The 19,970-nt window shown below is 60.5% G+C and overlaps 1 protein-coding gene across 2 annotated transcripts; it reads left to right on the top strand.

Moving 5' to 3' along the window:
- The first annotated feature begins 9,132 nt into the window (after nt 1-9,132).
- Nucleotides 9,133-18,738, top strand: PDCD1 (programmed cell death 1). Of its 2 annotated transcripts, none has more exons than XM_079924455.1 (5): nt 9,133-9,346; nt 15,499-15,858; nt 16,216-16,377; nt 17,003-17,037; nt 17,219-18,738. In XM_079924455.1, exons 1-5 carry the CDS (start codon nt 9,271-9,273, stop codon nt 17,447-17,449), a joined length of 864 nt encoding a protein of 287 aa, XP_079780581.1. In that variant the 5' UTR covers nt 9,133-9,270; the 3' UTR covers nt 17,450-18,738. The 2 variants fall into 2 exon arrangements, with proteins under 2 accessions (XP_079780581.1, XP_079780580.1); XM_079924454.1 differs by having other exon boundaries at nt 17,216-18,738.
- The last annotated feature ends 1,232 nt before the right edge of the window (nt 18,739-19,970 follow it).

Raw genomic sequence — 19,970 nt, 5'->3', positions numbered from 1 at the left:
GCTGGCGCTGGGCTCCCCAGTGCGGTCTGAGGGCTGCGCTGGCTGCGGTTCCTAGCGAGCGCCCACCCGCCTCCGGCACCGACCAATTGCCGCCTTGACAACCGTCTCGTCTCCATAGCAACCGGATTTGTCTCAGAGAAATGAGAAATAGACCTTTTTTTCTGACCCTTTTGCGTATTTTTTATTACGCAAGCAGTGGATTTTCATTTTAGGAAAAATCAGAAACATAAAAAGGACAAACTACAATATGATAAAAATCGCCCATAGTCATCATTGTGGTGCTGACATCCACGTATTTTCGGTGCCTATGCACATATACATTTCCATAATTATTTTTCACAAATAGGAAATCTTACTGAACATATTATCCTAAGGCCTGCTTCTTTTACCCACAGCGTAGCATGGACGGTGATGCCCATTCTTCTAAATATCTGATATTTCCCAGTCTGTGGCTGGGGCATGATCTACCTGCCCGGCCTCTGTCCTTGACCACGGTGCTAAGTCTTTGCCATTACAAACAAAGCTTAAGGAACTTTACTGAACATGTATCGTTGCAAATTTTCCCATGACTTTTCTTTTTCTTTCTTTTATTTATTTTTTTATTTTTTTGGTGTTTGTTCAGCTGCGCCACGCACGCAGCTTACGGGGTCTTAGTTCCCCGAGCACGGATGGAACCCGCGTCCCCTGCAGTGGAAGCGTAGAGTCCTAACCACTGGAGCGCCAGGGAAGTCCCTCCCAAGTCTTTTCCTTTCTTCATACTTTTTATTGGCTAGAAATGTACATTTACGTAAAAATGCCTTAAAGGTAATGCACAGCTTCACAAATTACTCTCAAGTCTTAGCTCAGGACCTGAAGGAGCCGGCCCCCAAAGCTGTCTGCGTGCCCCATACCCGCCGCCAGCAATCCCCTCCCTGCAGGGGCACCGGCGCTGGGAGCCCTGGCCGCTCCACCCGAGATGCAGCCTGTTTGGGGGCTTTGCGCCTCCCCTGAGAGGAAGCTCCGCCCCCGCGTCTTGTGCGCATGCGTCTGGCTCCTGCGCTGTCTGTGGGCCAGCTTCGCCCCCCCACCCCCCCGCCCCGTGTGTCCAGTACTTGGTGAAGGTGCGAGGGCGACATGGCTCGAGGAAAGAGCCAGCCGAGGCTGGAGGGTTGAGCAGAGCCGGGAGGGGCCTGAGCCCGGGGCGGTGGGGGGAGGGCTCAAGCGAGCTCCCAGGGGAGGCGGCACCCAGCGCCCTGTCCACTGGGCAGCGTGGCTCCGCCGAGGAGCTGGCCGGCCCAGTGCCACGGAAGCGGGTTTCTCCGCGGGTCCAAGGCTGTGAATCGGCGGCTCATGTTGACGAGAGGAAAAGCTCTGACCAAGTGAAACAGGGCCATGGACTGTCGGGACGGTGCTCAGCAGCCAGCAAGTCCCCCAGCGCCACGGCTGGCGGGAAAGGATGCTCCTCCAGGCCGTTCGGCAGCTCCCAGGCCAGAGCGGGCCTCATCCGGAGCACCCCGCCCGGAATGAGGGTCGTGGACCCTGCCCCTGGGCCTCTGGGCAAGCGGCAGTGCCCACAGCAGCGAGCTGCCTGCTCTGTGTCCCCTGCCGAGGGCTACGGCACCTGCCGGGCAGCCGGCTCCAGGTTCAAGAATCGCTGCATCCACCCCTGCTGGGAGCGGGCCTTGCGGACCTTTCCTGCAGCCTGTTCATGCCCAGACCCACCTAGAAATTCCAAGGCGCAGACTTAGCACAGCCTTCGCCCCCAGTGAATGCTCTGCCCATGGCCTGTTCACCTCCCTGTGGGCCTCCTCCCTATATCCACCTGTCTCGTGACTCTGCCTCTGTACCCTGCATGCTGAGCAGTTTCTTCTCATTTTTCTCCCAGTTCCTTGATTCTCTCCTCGTCTGTGTCCAGACTACAGCTGATCCTGTCAAGTGACTTGTTCATTTCTCAAACTTCCTTTTGGCTCTCTTTCAACTGGATGACATCTTTCTTCCTTGCAGCTAAGTGTGACAATGAGATAGAACAGGAAATTATTGGAATGTGCTTTGGGGAAGGTTCTGTAATATGGGACCAGGTAACCAGGGGAAGTCCAGCTTTTCCCATTCCACTTCCACCTTCTCTGTTCATCAGTGCAGAGGTGATGGCTGGCACTCCTGCAGCCACCTTAGACCATGAGGTGACCTTGCAGATGGAAACCACATGCTGAGACCCTGAATCCTTGAGGGCAGTTGGAGTCACGATACCACTTCAGGGTCGCCTACCTCTGGAGTTCTTCTTCAAGAGAGAAATAAACTTCTAGCAGCCATTTTCTGGGAGTTTTTTGGTTATCACCCAGCCAATCATAGCAATTCTAAGGTCCTGAATTTTGCTGGTCAGTCCAGGGCCATTGTGTGTATGTGGGCACCCATGCTGTCCTGTCACATGCCTGTGCAGGGGGCTGAGGGGATGGCTGTAGCCCTGGCCCAAGGAGCCCCCACCGAGCTCTCCCTCTCTGGTAGCGCCTCCAGGCACAGCGGCCCTGGCTGTGCCTACACCGTGCTGGGTGTGGGCACCCTCGCTCTGCCCAGACTGGACCACAGCCCTGTACACCAGGCCACCCTGCAGGCCTCTCCGCTCCGAGACCACCAACTGTCTCTGACTCTGGGGGAGAGTCTTGGAATCATAACTCACCACCCCCTGCCCTGGAAAATAACCTTTGGGTGATGAGACGGACCCTTTCAAAATGGAAGGAGCCTGTCGCCTCCAACCTTTCTCAGGACCTCCTCAGTCTGGCCCAGAGCCTGATCCAAAGGCCCAGGTGCAGACCCCGGGGAAGTCAGCCTCCACGTACCTCTATCCGTCTGCCCATTTATGTGCTCCCCAAACCCACGAGCCAAGCCCCCTGCAAAAACTACTTACAGGGTCAGCTAACAAATTCTTCAGGCATAAATATCCCCTCCTTTTCCTTTTGACCAGAGAAACGATGGGCGAAGCAAAACGCACACACCACTCCGTACGTGATTCCTGGGTTGTGCGGCGTGTCCTGGAACCACGGGTCCGGCTGTGTGACTGTGCAGCCCGTAGATGGGGTGGGAGAAGCCCTTCCTCGGAGCCGGTGCGAGGACGCTGGCACCGCTAAGGACAGGCTCTATGAACAAGGCTCGTAGCCACGCCCTCTGCCTCTACGCTGCCCTCCACCTTCTAACCTATGACAGCCTCCCTGGGGCACTGATGACCCCAGTCCGGGGTGGGGTATGGGTGGAGAACGGTGTCAGGAAACCAGGTACCATTTCTATACGATCGCACCCCTGAGGGAGACGCCGAGGCCCCTCTCCCCATGGACACTCTCTGGCCTCCCCCCTCACACTCACTGCCCTGATCGGAGGGCAGGGGCAGCCCTCACACTGGGGGCTTCCAGGTGGAGCATGTGAAAGCAGACCTTCCGCAGCCCAGGCGAGACACGAGGACAGTCTCCTGCAGGAGTGTCTGTCACCCTCTCCGCCTGGCTGGCTCCCCTGAAGCCCCTCACTGCGACCCTGGACGAGGGAACTGCCCCATTTGGACCGGGGGTGGGGAGGGGGAGGGTGGCAGAGGCAGGACCGCACAGCAGGGAGGCCTCAAAGCTGGCAGCCAGGTCAGGGTCAAGGGGTCGCTGGGTCCAGCACGAGGCCAGCCGGCTGATTGGCTTTGCTCTGTCAACAGGGCCCCACCTTGTGTGTCTGGACAGGAGAGGTTGAGACAGACAGGCAGACAGACAGACAAGAAGAGAGACTTGGGCAGAAGCGTGGTGCTCAGCTCGTGCTGGGCTCACCTCAGCCCCCCAGACCTCAGCAGAGGGGGTGCAGCTTCAGGAACATGGGCCACTCCCCGAACCCCAGGCCGTGTGGCCCCCCGGGAGGCCCGAGCCCAAGCATGCCGTCGAGCTGTGTGTCCGGGGCCTGCAGGCAGCAGGAGGGGGTCCTGGCCAGCAGCCGGGACAGCAGCCCCCACCCAGCCGGTTCTGTTCCTAAAGGCGCTTCCCGCCATCCCAAGTTCCAGCATCCAGCCCAGCTGCTGCCGAGCGAGGGGTGCCGGAAGGAGCCGTGGCATCGGGCAACAGAGGGGACGGACAAGGGACGCAGGCGAGGGGGCACCTTCGGGGTGAGCCGGCACAGGCTGGGCAGAGGGGACCCGGCCCTCCAAGTTGAGGACAGCCTGCCCAGAGGGCAGCAGCTCTTGCATGCCCACGGGGGCGGCTGCACGTCCACCCGGGTCAGTCTGGCACTGGAGCCCGCGGGGCAGCACCTCAGCTGCCTGGGCGACCAGCCAGCAAGAAGCGTGAATGACACCCAGTGGGATAGGCCAGGGAAGTGTTCACACACGTGTACTACACACACATGAACACACACACATACCTATGCACACACAAACACACCACACACATATACACATATACAAATACCAACCCATGTATAAGCACACGCACACACGGGAACAGGTACCGGTGAACACACACCACACACAAAACACATGAACACCTACACAGGCATGAACACACACCATACACATACCTGCACATGAATACACACACACGCCTACAAACCTACACACACACATACACATGAACACATACACCCAAACACACACTTTTGGAAATTTAAAATATAAATTTGCATTTAAACTCCCAACAGCATTCTAGAAAGTTTAGAAATGAGGGGGTAAGAAATCTGGGAACCCACCACCTTAACAAACAAGCCAACTATTATTCTTGTGTACAATAAATGGTGAAAATATTTTGTCCCTATTTTTTAATTTGATTGTTAAATTGGGCAGATAAATTAGGTGCTCTTTTTTAACTTCTGGGAAATGCTTCAGAAACAGGATAGAGCAGAAAGTTTGTATTTGCAATCACTATTAACCATTTCCTGTTCCAACCTCAGACTAGCTGTGAATCCACCGCCCTCCCGGGCTGTGGGGCATCATTTCCACTGTGCTTCTCCCAGTCTGGGTCAGAGGTCACTGACACCACCACCCTCCAGCCCCTCGGAAGCAGTTTCAGGATGATCCTCCCACTTGCTGTGTTTCTCCTGTGAATGGAAACGTCCCTCCGGCTCTGGTGGTGCCTCAGGAGCACGGGAGCCCCCTCTCCCCCACTCTCCCTCCGCTCCTGTCCGGCTGTGCGTGTCACCTCGGCCGGCACACCTGGAAACTCTCGGGCCCCTCTTCTCAAGGTAGAAGGGTGGGTGGCCCGAGTAGGGAAATTTCCCCAGGCTCCTAAGAGCTAGACCCTGCGTCCTCAGTGCCCGCTTTGCTGAGAACCTTCTGGGCCGTCGGCTTCCTTCACTGCTGGTCCCTGGGCTTCTGCAGTTGGTCGGGCAGGAAGCAGCCGGCAGCCTGATGGACTGGGTAGAGGTGGGGTGCCCCACAGACGCAGAACACACACCCCGCGGCACCTTGCACCCAGCCACCCACGGATCCCAGGACCAAAGCTGCTGCTCACCCAGGCCCTGCACATGGGATCCTCCCAGCGGGACCACCCCAAACTAGATCCACCCAGTGCACCTCAGCGGAGAAGAGCCAAGTGTGCCACCTGCCACGGAGCACATGCGGGCACAGCGACGATCCCAGTGGAGACAAACGCACGCGTGGACCACTGTCCATGGGATCGTGCGGCATGAGAGACCCACCCCGCGGGCCACTGCCGGGCCATCCCACTGTGTGCTTTGTGGAGACAAAAGTATATGCTGGAGGATGGACCAGTGGATGCAGGGTGAGAGCGGAAGGGAGATGGGTGTGGCTCGGAGAGGCACAGGGTGTCCCGTGGTGACGGACCTTGGCATCATCTCAGAGGGCTGGATGCCAGGGCTGTCACATGGCTACATCATACAGCACTAAACACACACAAGTCAGTGAACTAAAACAAGGCCCTCTGCACTCCTCTGCTGGGCCGTACCCATGGCAGCATCCTGGTTGTAATAGCAGATGGCAGTTGTGCAAAATGTTATCACAGAGAGAGACTCGGCCCCACGTGCAGAGCCAGCTCTGTTATCCTCACAACTGGGATCACACCCGCAATCACCTCAATGACAACGACACACAGCTGTCGTCACTGGAAAGCCCACTGAACTGGGGGTCCCCTGTTGGCTCTGATGAACCCCGTCCAGCGCCTGGTCATGTGAGAGGGTAATAGGTGGGACCAGGGGAACGGAGGCCCTGGCTGGGACCCCGGCTAGAATCTCCCAAACCTGAAGGGGTGAAATAAGGACGCAGGACAGAGAGGACAGGGCCAAACATCAGGGGACACAGAAAGGAGACAGATGGAGCCCTGACCTTCCCTCTTCCCTCCATCCAGGAAGCCTATTCTGTCCCTAATGAAGGATGGTGAGGGAGGGGGACAGGTGGGCACAGTGTGTGGGGTGGGCACGGTGTGTGTGGTGGGCACAGTGTGTGTGTGGGGGACGGTGTGTGTGGGGGGGGAACGGTGTGTGTGTGGTGTGACAGCATGTGTTTGGATGGGGGTGTTTGGGGGAGAGTGAGCTGATAAGCACGGGGGAGCTGACTTTGGGGGGCCAGCACCCCGGAGGCTCTGGGGCTCCTACCCCATCCCTCACTTGTCTGCGTCCCTCCCTGGCTCTGACCCAGTTGCTCTGCTGGTCCTGCCGACCCCAGGCCATGTGCACCCCCTCCCCACCTCCACAGTCTCTGGGCCCCTTTCAGCCTCCTGAGTCTGGGTCCCCCCCGCCAGCCCACAGTCCCAGGGGTGTCAGCGGGGCAGGGGTTAAGAGGCTGGAGGGAGGGGAAAATCAGGAGGGGAGAGGAAGGGAAGGGGGGGAGAGGAAGGGAATGGGGGGAGAGGAAGGGAATGGGGGGAGAGGAAGAGAATGGGGGGAGAGGAAGGGAATGGGGAGAGAGGAAGGGAAGGGGGGAGAAGAAGGGAAGGGGGGAGGAAGGGAAGGGGGGAGAGGAAGAGAATGGGGGGAGAGGAAGGGAAGTGGGGAGAGGAAGGGAAGGGGGGAGGAAGGGAATGGGGAGAGAGGAAGGGAATGGGGGTGAGAGGAAGAGAAGGGGGAGAGGAAGGGAATGGGGAGAGAGGAAGGGAAGGGGGGAGAAGAAGGGAAGGGGGGAGAGGAAGAGAATGGGGGGAGAGGAAGGGAATGGGGAGGAGAGGAAGGGAAGGGGGGAGAGGAAGAGAATGGGGGGGAGAGGAAGGGAAGGGGGGAGAGGAAGAGAATGGGGGAGAGGAAGGGAAGGGGGGAGAAGAAGGGAAGGGGGAGAGGAAGGGAAGGGGGGAGAGGAAGGGAATGGGGAGGAGAGGAAGGGAATGGGGAGGAGAGGAAGGGAAGGGGGAGAGGAAGAGAATGGGGGGGAGAGGAAGGGAAGGGGAGAGGAAGGGAAGGGGGGAGAGGAAGAGAATGGGGGGAGAGGAAGGGAATGGGGAGGAGAGGAAGGGAAGGGGGGAGAGGAAGGGAAGGGGGAGGAGAGGAAGGGAAGGGGGGAGAGGAAGGGAAGGGGGGAGAGGAAGAGAATGGGGGGAGAGGAAGGGAAGGGGGAGAGGAAAGGAATGGGGGGAGAGGAAGGGAAGGGGGAGGAGAGGAAGGGAAGGGGGAGAGGAAGGGAAGCGGGGAGAGGAAAGGAAGGGGGAGAAGGGGGAGGGACAGAGGGGGAGGGAGGGAGGTGGGCGGGTGAGGAAGGACCTGCATCGCCCTTTGTGGACACAGTCTGAGCTCTCGCAGATGGAACTGAGGTGAGGGGTAGTGAGGAGACCCCCCCCCAGGGTCGGACAACACCTCCCAGCTCAGAGCACACCCCCACCCTCCAGCCCAGCCTCGTCCAGCCCTGGTCCTCAGAGGAGAGCTGAGTCCCCCAGAACAGAGCCTCAGGGCCCCAGTGTGAGTGCCACATGCCTCACGGGGACAGGGTCAGCAGCGAGCAGAGTGCTGGGTGCCTGGAGGCCCTGGGCTGACAGGAGCCCCCCCCCAGGGCTGCAGCCCCCCGAGGGGAGGCCAGGGGGGAGGGTTTGCCAGGAGATGCCTGTCGGCATGGGGTGTCACAGGGGTCAGCTGCGGCCACTCTCTCCCATACCAGCCACCTGAGCCATCTGGCCAGCTTGCCCCCGACGCTCGACGCTCTCGGAGCGCACCTGGGCGGCAGGGACCCCTCCCACGCTCCAGGCCTCGCCGTGCTGGGGCCTCAGCAGCTGAGGCTTGGGGAGTGGCCCTCTGTTTGCCGCTGAAGCCTCCTCCGCCAGCGGCGCGCCCGAGACATCGTCTTTGATGCTCTTTTCCCACCGTTTCAGCTTTCTTTAATGTTTTCCCTTCACAGCGAACCCTGAGTGTCTCAGAGCCGGAGCTGAACAGCAGCTGTCGGGTGGTTTCAGTCTCTGTCATCTTAGCCGACGAGACCTACACATTGCGCCACTAATATCAGCAGTTTCATTTTTCCTGTTTTCCATTCATTAGAACAAAACGCTTAGAGCGAAATGCGGTGAATAATCCAATCACTTCACAAATGTTCCGGCTGTGCGGGGGCGGGGGGGGGGGGGGGGGAGGCGGGTCACGGACCCCAGGACCTCCCCCAGCCTGAGGCAAGTCAGTCCTGGAAGGTGAGGTCTGCATTACCCGTCAAGCCCCGGCACTGGAGGGGCTCAGGAAGCTGCTGATAGTGGAAAGATCTGGAAACGCGGCCGCCCCCAGCCCCGACGCCCCTCAGCACAGGGCTAGCAGGGTCACCATGGGGGCAGGGAGGGGCCCAGGACCCTGGGTAGGACAAAAGGGAAAGGGTCTTAGGTGGGCCTGGAGGAGAGGCCCCAGACCCTCACTGCCCACTGGGGGCAGCAGTGTGACCACTGCCCACAGCCCGCCGGGTGGCGGGGGCGGGCAGTAGAGGCCTGGTGGTGCCTGTGGTGCTTCAAACACTGTGGCTCCAGGGACCTAAGCCCAGAGAGGGCAGAGGGACGGCTGGGGAAGGGGAGCAGAGAAGACCCTGCACCCCCTCCCAGCGGACCCACAGGCTCCGGAAGAGTCAACAACAAATACAGAGACAAGAATGCCCGGGATGGAGACGCCCCTCCCCCGCAGTGGGAGGAAGGGGGCCAAACCCACCTCCCCCTCCACCTGCCTCCGTCTCTCTGTTTCTCTCTCCCTCTCTCTCACCTCGTCTCTGTGCAGAGCATCTCCCTCCCACCAGCTCCCTGCCCAAGGGCAGGAGGAGGAAGGGGGGGCAGGGGCTTGGGGCGTGGCCCTGCGACCTGACCCTGACACGTTCCTTTCCTCCTGCACTTCTGCAAGCAGTGGAGGAGACAGCATGCCGGGCGGGCTGGCGCTCCGGGCATGGGGACCCCGCGGGCACTGTGGCCACTCGTCTGGGCCGTGCTGCAGCTGGGCTGGCAGCCAGGATGGCTCCTAGGTATGTGGGTCGGGGCTGGGTGGCGGGGGGTCAGGCTGGGCAAAGACCTCCGGTTCTCAGTCTCTGGCGGGGGTGTAGGGGGAACCAGGCCCCTGAAGCCCAGCACGGCCCCTGGCAGGGCGCTGTGTGGCTTTGGGCAGGTGAAGGGCCCTCTCAGGGCTCTGGCTCCTAACCCACTCCCCTCACCTGGTGGTGAGTCCCTTCCTTGCTTGTGAGCAGGCAGGAGTATCCCAGCTCTTCCTGGGAGTCCCGAGGGACGGGCAAGCTCATGGCCCTCTCTTAGGATGAAAGTGCTGGGCGGCCAGAGCCCCAGACCTCGGCCCCACTTGTGTTTTCCTGGGGGGAAGGGACTGACTGGTTCCATGAGGGCACAGGCTGGGTGGCCTGGAGATGTTTCTCCAATTATGTCAAAAGTGCAACAGTTCCAGTAAAGACCCATCCCATCGTGGGCCTGGGATGAGCCCCACCTGGGCCTCTGGACGAGCTGCCCTGGAGCACAGTGCCCGGGCACATCCGGGAGCGTCCACAGCAGGTTCTGGAGCGGGTCCCGGCCCCAAGCCCCTCAGTACGGGCTGTCCCCTAGGCAGGCCCTGCAGGCCCATGGCCAAAGCGGTGCTCAGGGAGAGGCCCCTCCTGGCTGCCCTGCCCTCAGCCACTGCGCCCGGTGCTGCCCTGATGGGAAGGGTTCCCCAGCCAGACCCAGGGCCTGTCCTCTAGACCTCACTGGGCTCAGGGGTCAAGGGCCCTAGAAGGGCCAAGCCGAGGTGAGGCTGCCTGATCCCCACTGGCTGCCAGTCTTGGATTCTGTGCCCAGAGGCCCTCAGTTGTCTCTGCCTAGCCGGGCCTGCTCAGCACCTGCTCAGCGCCCAGGTCGCCCTGCTTTTTCCCCACACCTGGCCTCGCTCTCAGGATGGACGGAGGAAACTCACGGCTGCAGTCAGTGGTCCAAGAGCCTGTGGCCAAAAGGTGCCCTGTGCGGAGGCTTGCGGAGCCCAGGCACGGCATGCGGTGGAGACGGGGTGTGGGTGGAGACAGGGTGCGTGTCATCCCGGGAGGAGGAACCAAGGCCCGGGGGTTCGGGAGGCGCTGTGACTTGCCCTCGCCACCCACTCCCCACCAGGGCCCCTTCCCAAAGCAGGGGAAAATCAAAACGTGAAAGGGGCCGGCCTTGAGTTCCAGCTGAAGCCGACACTGGTGAGCTTTGTGCCCTCAGGCAGGTCCCTTAACCTCTCTGAGCTGCGGTTTTCCCACCTGCAGTTTGCTGATAATAATGCCTGCTTTATAGCGTCATGAGAATTCGATCTTATAAGAACTGTCTGGCCCAGCCTATGACACATTTTTTTAAGTCAGATATGTGTTATTTTTTTCAACGTACAAACTTGAAAAATATTTGAAAGATACAGAAAAGTTACCGAAACACAGCAGTGAACACCCTCACCCAGAGTCTTCAATTTGGTAACCCTGGCTTTCTGTGTTAGTTTGCTGGGGCTGCCGTAGCAAACTCCCACACCAGGCGGGCGGCTGGAACCACAGAAGCTTATGGGCCGGCGGTTCTGGAGGCTGGAAGTCGGACCTCGGTGTCACGGGGTCCCTTCCTCCCCAGGCTGCGAGTAAGACGTGGTTCCAGGCCTCTCCCAGCTGCAGGCGGTGGTGACGATGCTTGGTGTCCCTCGGCCTGTGGACACGTCACCCCAGCTCTGCTCTGTGTCACACGGCGTCCTCCCGTGTGTGGAGCTGTCCACGCATCCCCTTTTCCCCAGTAAGGACACGGTTGTGTCGGGTTAGGGGCCGCCAACCCCACACCTCATCTCAACGGATCACATCAGCAAAGACCCTGTTCCCAATAAGGTCACATTCCAGGGTGCTGCTGAACGCGGGTATTTGGGGGCCGGCGCAGCCCACAGCCCTCTCCATCCGTGCACTGCTGGTCACCTGAGCGTTAGTCACAGACTCTCCTAACGCCCGGGATGGTGGCTGACGCAGTCCCATAGATCAGATGCCCTTGCGTCCCGAGCCTGCCGTCTGGCTGGGCTCTTTCCCTGACGGAGCCGAGTCCAGACCCTCAGCTTCAGCCGGACGCCACTGTCCTCAGCCTCCTCTGACCTACAGCAGGCATTTTTGTTTGTTTGTTTGTTTTTAATCGAATCTCAATTTTATTTTAGAATTAGGAGTTTTTGAGGTGTAATCGGCATAGCATTATATTAGTTTCAGGCATACAGTGTATTTGTATTTGTATATATTCCAAAATGATCACCTCAGTAGGCCCAGCTAATATCATCACCATATACAGTTACCAGATTTTTTTCTTGTGAAAAGAACTATCGAGATCCACTTTCCTAGCTACTTTCAAATACGCAACACAGAATTATTAACTCTAGTCACCATGCCGCACATCACACCCCAAGGACTTATTTATTTTATGCCTGGAAGTTTGTACCTTTTGACCACCTTCACCCATTTCCCCAGCCCCTACCTCTGGAAACTGCCGATCTGTTCTCTATATCCATGAGCTCAGTTTTTGTCTCGTTTTGTTTTTTTGGGTTTTTTTTAGATTCCACATATAAGTGAAATCATACAGTATTTGTCTTTCTCTGCCTGACTTACTTCAGGCAGAGAAAGACAAATATTCTCTAGGTCCATCCAAGCTGTCTCAAGTGGCAAGATTTCATTCTCTTTTATGGCTGAGTAGTATTCCATTGTATATATACCACATCTTCTTTATCCATTCCTCTGTCGATGGGCACTGAGGTCGCTTCTGTATCTCGGCAATTGTAAATAGTGCTGCAGTGAACATTGGGGTGTATATATCTTTTAAATTAATGTTTTCATTTTCTTCAGACAATACTAAGAAGTGAAATTGCTGGATCACGTGGTAGTTCTGTGTTTAGTTTTTAAGGAACCTCCGTACTGTTCCAACAGCATCTGTACCAGTTTCCATCCCCTTTTCTCCATGTCTTCTTCACCACTTGTTATCTCTAGACTTCTTTTTTTTTTTTTTTTATCTCTAGACTTCTTGACGAGGCCATTCCGACGGGCGTGAGGTGATACCTCATTGTGGTTTTTACTTGCATTTCCCTGATGATCAGTGACGTTGAGCATCTCTCTTTTCATGTGTCTGTTGGCCATCAGCATGTCTTCTTTGGAAAAATGTCTCTTCGGGTCCTCTGCCCACTTTTTAATCAGATTGTTTGGTTTTTTGCTATTAAGTTGTAAGAGTTTTTTATATACTTTGGATATCAACCCCTTATCAGATATATGATTTGCAAGTATTTTCTCCCATTCACTATGCTGCCTTTTTATTTTTTGATGGTGTCCTTTGCTGTGCAGAAGCTTTTTAGCTTGACGTAGCCCCACCTGTCTGTTTCTGCTTTTGTTGCCGCTGCTGGCATTCCTGAAGGAGCCAGGCCAGGTGTGCAAGCACCTGCCACCTGGGAGGTCACAGACATGATGGTCCTTCTTGGGGCACCCATCGGAGACCGGTCATACGGGGTCGCTCCCTCTGGGTCCACTGCAAAGCACGGTGGGGGGGGGGAAGGTGCTCTTCTCCCTTCGGGATGAATCAGAGACCTGAGGTAGGGACCCAGCAGTCCGCTGGGCAATGCTTTCAGCACCCACTGGTGGATGTTGCCTAAATCAGGTGTTAGATGGTAGCTGTGAAATGTGGTCTCTAAGGCCGCCCTGAGCCCGTGCCAGGCCTCCCTCCACGGGAGCCGGGCCGGTGCCACCTTGGTGCTCACAGTGTGCCCCACACCCAGGCACCCCCCAGGGTCTCTCCCTCCTGACCCTGCTGAGGCTCAGCGGCTCTCTCCTCAACCCAATCCTCAAACAGAAAAACAAGCCTGCAGACCCCTCACTGACATTCCATTATTACATAAATAGACAACATTTAAATTTTCAATTACTCAAACAACATAAGAAAAGATGCACAGACATTCATCCTGCAGGGATAAAGGGGACCCCAGGACTCGGGAAGAAGCTCTGTTAGCATCCCAGGCCAAGGCTGATGTAGAGGGGTGGGGGTCACACAGGAGCCCAGGCCCCATCTGGCTCTCCCGCCTGTTCCCAGCGCCATCTCAGCCCTGAGGTCTCCGGCCCCACACTCCCTCTGCTCTGCTTCCCGTGATGCTTCTGGGCTCTCGTTCCAGGGAACCATCTTTCTCCATCTGGGGGGCCTCTGAGCGCCCCGTGAGGGTCCCCCCTGTGGCCCTGCACGCTGGCCGGGCCGCCGGGAGCCCCTGACAGCCAGGCACCCTGTGCCTTTGGGGAGGCGGGTGCTTCCTGGTCAGTGTTGGGTCCCGAGCGGCCCCGGGTGATGGGCTGTCCCCTCCCACACTACCCCACGGACACTGCCCTTGACCTGTGTCCCAGGCCGGCCCCCCAGCAGCTGCATCCAGCCCCTGCCTCTGCCCACACTGTGAGGGTCCAGGGGGGGCGGGGGGGGACAGGCATCCAGGTAGGGCTGTGCTGGGGTAGGGGTCTGAGGGGCAGCAGGGAAGCCATGCAGAGAACCAGGCCAGGGACCTACGTAGCCCAGGGTCCCAGCTACTCAGGTCCAGATTCTGTGAGAGCCCCACAGAGAGCAAGCAGGTAGACAAGAGACTCAAATGGCCACCAGTTCAGGCTGGCGAATGGGGGTGGTGGTGAGGGCCTGCACTGAAGACGAGCGGGGCCCCCGTCCATGCAGGGCTCGTCAGCAAAGGTCCCCACAGGCGCTCACGGGGGCCCTGATGGAGGGGCCTGTGCAGGAAGGGAGGCTCCCCAGGAGGCTCACTCGAGGCCTTGGCAGGTGGGAAAGGGGGGTTGGCGTGGACACAGGACAGCTGGGAGCACAGTCTGGGGGGCACCACCCAGAACAGCGGCTCCTGGGGTACCTGTGAGTCGCCCTGGGTCTCCGGACCCAGATGCGGGCTCGCTGCGGGTGGGAGCCCTGGGGTGGGGGGCGCCCAAGGGCCTTGTGCAGAGCAGGACTCTCGGATCCGGTGCACCATCACCACCGCGCGACTTTGACCAAATCTGTGTCCAGCAGGTACCGAAGCGGCGGCAGGGCGGTGGCAGGGGAGCAGATGCGGGCCCCGCGGGGCAGTGGGCCTGGCTGAGAGGGGAGGCCTGGCCGCCCTCAGGCCGCCCCGGCCTCCCCGCTGCCCCCGCCCCTCCTTGCCAGTGGGACGGGCCTCCACAGAGATGCGAAGACAACCGCCAGCCCTGCACAGAGCTGCCCCTCCACAGGGGCTGGGGGTGTCCCCCTCCCTGGAGGAGCGGGCAGGGGGCTGAGGGGGGCTGGGTCTTGGGGGGCAGCCTCAGGCCTGCCACTGTGTGCAAATCAGGGGCCACTGCGCAAGCTCCCAGCATGAGCCGTCCGCAGGGGGCTAAAGCACCGGGTGTGGGTTTGGCCACATGTGGGTCCCAACCGGGGCCCCTCCCTGCGACCTGGGCCATCACGTCAGCCTGGACTCTGTGTGGGGTGCGGCTGGGCATCTCCTGGGAGGGGCTGCCCCACCCCCAACCCCCCAGCCAGCGAGCTGGGTGTGAGGGCGTGCACACCCGTGCGTGCGCGTGCCAACGTGAGCTGCGTGTGTGTGTCGGCGAGGCGGGCCCCTGCATGTGGCGGGGCATCCCCAGGTGGGGCCTGCAGACAGAGCCCAGGCTCGTCCGCGCTGGCCTCTGGGCACCAGTCCGCAGTCGTGGCACGCCCAGTCAGCAGTGCCCACGGGGGGAGTGGAGGGGGCGCTCCCAGCTCTGAGCTGGTTCTGAGCTGGAGCCTGCCGGGGCTGGGTTCTCCGTGGGACGCCCCCACCAGCCCAGCCCGGCCTCCCAGTTACCCTCCCCCTCCCCCAGCGCAGGGAGCGTGGGGGTCAGGCCTGCGGGGACTGGCAACTGGGACTCAAGGAGGGAGAGGGTGAAGGCCCTTAAACCACCACTGCGGAGGGGGAAAAGCGAGGGCCTGGAGGTCAGAGCCAGATCGCAGCCTGGCCCCAGGTCTCAGTAGAGTCAAAGGACAAAGTCGCGGCCCGGGAGAGGCGAGCACCCGTCCCCAGAAGCACTGCACAACCTTCCCATCGACAGGCCATGGGAGAGTGGGCGGGGAGGGTCTGGTGGGCGGGCTCCATACCCCTTCCGCACACCCGCCCACTGCTCCTCTCTCCACCCCTCAGATGCCCCCAGCAGGCCCTGGAGCCCCCTCACCTTCTCCCCGGCCCGGCTCACTGTGCCCGAGGGGGCGAACGCCACCTTCACCTGCAGCTTCTCCAGCAAGCCCGAGCACTTCGTCCTCAACTGGTACCGCATGAGCCCCAGCAACCAGACAGACAAGCTGGCCGCCTTCCCCGAGGACCGCAGCCAGCCTGGCCGGGACCGGCGCTTCCACGTCACGCCGCTGCCCGGCGGGCGACACTTCCACATGAGCATCATGGCCGCCCAGCGCAATGACAGCGGCGTCTACTTCTGTGGGGCCATCTACCTGCCCCCCAAGACGCAGATCAACGAGAGCCGGCCTGCGGAGCTCACGGTGACAGGTGAGGGCGTCGGCGACCCGAGGGCATGGGTGAGCACGGCGGGGTCTGGGCAGCCAGCAGGAGCAGCCTCAGCCATGGGGCATCGTGGGCAGGGGTTGCCAGGCTCCATTCCAGGGCTCTGTCCCACACTCAGGACCACGGCGACCCACGGCCCTGGCTCTGCATGCCTGGAAGCACCCCCAGACCCACTTGTCCTCGAGGAAGAGGCCGGTGGCAGGCGCCTCTCAGGATGAGCTCGTGCTCGGAAGCTGTGCCGGGGTGCAGGCCGGGGCGAGACTGGTCAGCGCAGGTCTAGGACTCGCAGAGGGCAGGGCCCTGGGTCCCCCGGCTCTGACTCCTGTCCTGTTGCCCCTGCAGAGGGAGTCCTGGAGCTGCCCACAGAGCGCCCCAGCCCCCCACCCAGGACCGAAGGCCAGTTACAGGGCCTAGTCGCCCGTGTCACAAGCGTCCTGCTGGGAGCTCTGCTGCTGGTGCTGCTGACCTGGGTCCTGGCAGCCGTCTTCCTCTGGGCCACTCGGGGTAAGGCCGCGCCAGTCCCCACAGGCGCAGCCCACAGTCTCCCTCCCTTCACCCCTCCCCTGCTCCTACCCCCTCCATGTCCCCCCACAGGGAGGGGCCAGACTGGGCTTCCCAGGGTCTGTGGTCCCCTCACAACCCCTGTGCCTGCTCTCAGGAGGGGTGTGAGGGAGGGGAGTGGGGAGGGCAGCCCCCCCCGCAAGGCTGAGTCACCTCAGGCTGCACCTTGGGCTGCAGGACACTGAAAGCTCTTCTAACCGCTGGGCGCCCAAGGTGAAAGCCGCAGCCACCGCAGGCCTGGAGACCGCTGAGGACACCCCACCCCTTGAGTGGGGTAGGGGTGCAGCCCAGCTGAGAGCAAAGCCCCTGTGGGAGGTCATCTCTCCAGGGAATCGCTCTTTCCGCCTTTAAATATTTTTGAGAACGTGCGGGGATCACTGATGATGCGCCCGCAGTGTGTGCTGCGCCAGCCGAGCGGGCGCTGCGCACTGGGCTGGGCCGCACGTGAGGCCTGGAAGCCAGGCGGGCCCTGGGGACCAGACAACCCAGGTCCCTTCCCAGGGACCCCTGAGACCCCCGCCACGACAGCAGGGCCTCGGGGCTCCCTGACTCGTGTGCTTCTCTGCAGAGGGCTGCGCGCGCAGGAGCGAAGACCAGCCTCCGGTGAGCTTCCTTCCCTTGGCGGTGCCGTTGCCGCGGCCGCACCTCCCAGGGCGGGGGCGGGGGGGGGGCGGCCTCAGAGCAGCCACGCCCCTCGCGCGCCACCGCTGCGTGTCCGAGGTTGGGTGGCCAGCCCTGCCCTGCTGTGCGCGCGCGACCCGTCCCTTCTTCTCTCCCCAAGAAGGAGGGCTCCTCCACCGGGCCTGCGTGCACCGTGGACTACGGGGAGCTAGACTTCCAGTGGCGAGAGAAGACCCCGGAGCCCCCGGCCCCCTGTGTCCCGGAGCAGACGGAGTACGCCACCATCGTCTTCCCGGGCAGGCCGGGCTCCCCAAGCCGCAGGGCTTCCGCAGACAGCCCGCAGGGGCCCCGGCCACTGAGGACTGAGGACGGACACTGCTCCTGGCCCCTCTGACCGGCTTCCTCGGCTGGCCCGAGTCCTTCAGACCCTCCGCCAAGAGCCAGGGGGGCACCTTCCCTGGAAGAGCACAGAGTGGTAGGGCAGCCCAGGAGGTGAGCCTGTCCAAGGGTGACCACGCCCACCCCTGCCAGCACCTGCCAGCCCTGCCCGGCTCCGTGGGCGGGGGAAGGAGCCTCACCCCGGACTCCAGACCCAGTCTCAGGCTGAGCTGGCCAGAGCCTCCCTCCTACACACGCCAGCTGCCTCCCAGGAGGGCCTGGTGCCTGGACATAGGGGCCCGCGGGTCCTGGTTGGAGACTCCGCCTTCGAGCAGGCCTGGTAGGTCCAGCACGGATCCCTCGTGGGGCGCACGGGGAAATGCACAAGGTCAGGGCTCCCCTGGGGCCTCGTGTTCCCCCAGGCCTGGAAGAGAGCTCCTGGCGGCGGTGGGGCCCCTCCACCCTCACGCGTGCCCAGGCCCGTCATGCAGCCCAGGAAACAGGCAATGAAGGGAGCTGGCGGAGCTGGAGTCACGCCGCCGAGGCCATCCTGGGGGCCCTGGTGTCCCCCGTGTATCCCCACTTCTCCTTGGCGCCCATTCACAGTGCTACTTAAAGGGGCCTCCGCTGGGCCCCCTCCAGGGCACTGGGGCGGGTGCGGGGCCCCCTCGGCAGGGACCCCTCCGACGGAGCCGCCACTCCCTGTGGCCTGCACACAACGTCCGGGGCAGCTGGGTGTGGGGGACTCTGAGGCACGTGTCCCTTCTAGGGGTTCACGCACACTTCCTTGCTCTGTTACACTGTAATTAAAGAGTGATGAAAGCTCTAAGAAAGGCGCCGAGGGATTCCCTGGTGGCGCAGTGGCTGAGAGTCCGCCTGCCGATGCAGGGGACACAGGTTCGTGCCCCCAGTCCGGGAAGATACCACATGCCGCGGAGCGGCTGGGCCCGTGAGCCATGGCCGCTGAGCCTGCGCGTCCGGAGCCTGTGCTTCGCGGCGGGAGAGGCCACAACAGCGAGAGGCCCGTGTGCCGCAAAAAAAAAAAAAAAAATGGCGCCGAGTTTTCCTGCTCACTCATTGGACACCGGCCTGAAGAAGTAGGATGCGCCAGCCTGCCCGGCCTGGCCCTCACTATCCCAGAAACACACTGGCCCTTCAAGGCCCCTCCTCTCCGTCCCCACCACACTCACGCCCACAGCCTGAAACCCCTCCGTCTTCAGGGGGCCACCGGGCACCGCCCCCCAGAAGCCCTCTCCAGGCTCCACGTCCCTGGGTCCCGTAACCCCCTGCCCCCGAACCTGGCACAGGACGCCCCCAACTGAGCAGCTGTGCCTGAACGTCCTGCCCCAGCCCCACGTGTCCCCACACCAGGCCGGCGGGGGGATGGAGTGGGCAGGCGAGCGAGTGGGCTGCCGCAGGCTATGAGTGAGCAGGTGCCAGGCTGCTGGGGGGCTGGCATCTGTGGGGAAACCCAGTCCCTTCCCCTCTACAAACTGGATGATGGGTCAGTCCCCCAGGGAGGGGATGCGCTGCCACCACACAGGTCATCGGCTCTTGTCCCTGACTACCGTGACAGACACCCCCAACCTTGCCCCCCCGCCCCCGCAGTGAGCCTCGTCCAAACCCGCAGGTGCCGGGAGCACAGCAGCCCCCACCAGCTCCTCAGCCCTCGAGCTCACACCCTGTGCCTGCCATCCTGGAGACTGACCCAGGCAGAGGGAGAGTCACCGGGTCTGGGACACTGGAGGGAACACTGCTGGTGAATTTTGCAGACGACGCAGGCTTTGGTGCCTGGAAAACCCAGGAGGCTCTGTGGGGAAACTGCTATGGCAACAGGAAAATCTAGTCCAGGAGCAGCTGTAAGATTAACATCCCGAAATAAATGGCTTCCGTACATCCAACGGTAACCACTTAGAAGAAAAAGTGATAGCGAATATTCCGCCTATGACAGCAACAGAAAAGATTGTGTTCAAGGCGTAGATTCGGTGAGAAAAGCACGAACCCGCAGGAGAGCAGAGGACCGGCGTGGCCTGGTGATCTGGGGAGGATGCCTCGACGCCATCGAGACGTCAGTTCTTCCTAATTATACAAATTTAATACGATCCCTGTGAAAACCACATTTCTGCAACCATAAAGTTCATCTGGAAAAATAAACAGGCAAGTAACAGCCAAGAAAACCAGGAAAGGAAAGTGAAAGAAGAGCAGCTTTATCAGATCTAATACTGATGATCATTAAAACAGTGGCGTTAGCACATGAAAAGGCAGGAAGAGAGACAATGAGTGGGGAACCATAGACTTCCTAGGTGGTGCTGGGACAGCACAGCTATTTGGAAAGTATAGTATAGTAAGGTAGATGCATCCCTCCTACCCTGTGCTTGCATCAATCCCAACCCTATGAGACACAGGAGAAAAACCTACCAGACCTTCACAGGGATGCCGGCTCACCCTAGGTGCCATGGAAGAGAAGATGGGGAAATTCAGCTGTGTAAATTGGGGAAAACCCTGTAGCACATCAAAAACATCATCACGAGCAGACT

This window comes from Stenella coeruleoalba (assembly GCF_951394435.1).
Source record: "Stenella coeruleoalba genome assembly, chromosome: 6".
In the NCBI taxonomy this organism is placed as follows: domain Eukaryota; kingdom Metazoa; phylum Chordata; class Mammalia; order Artiodactyla; family Delphinidae; genus Stenella; species Stenella coeruleoalba.
Note: the sequence above shows the minus strand (reverse complement) of the source record. Positions and strands in the feature narration are given on the sequence as shown.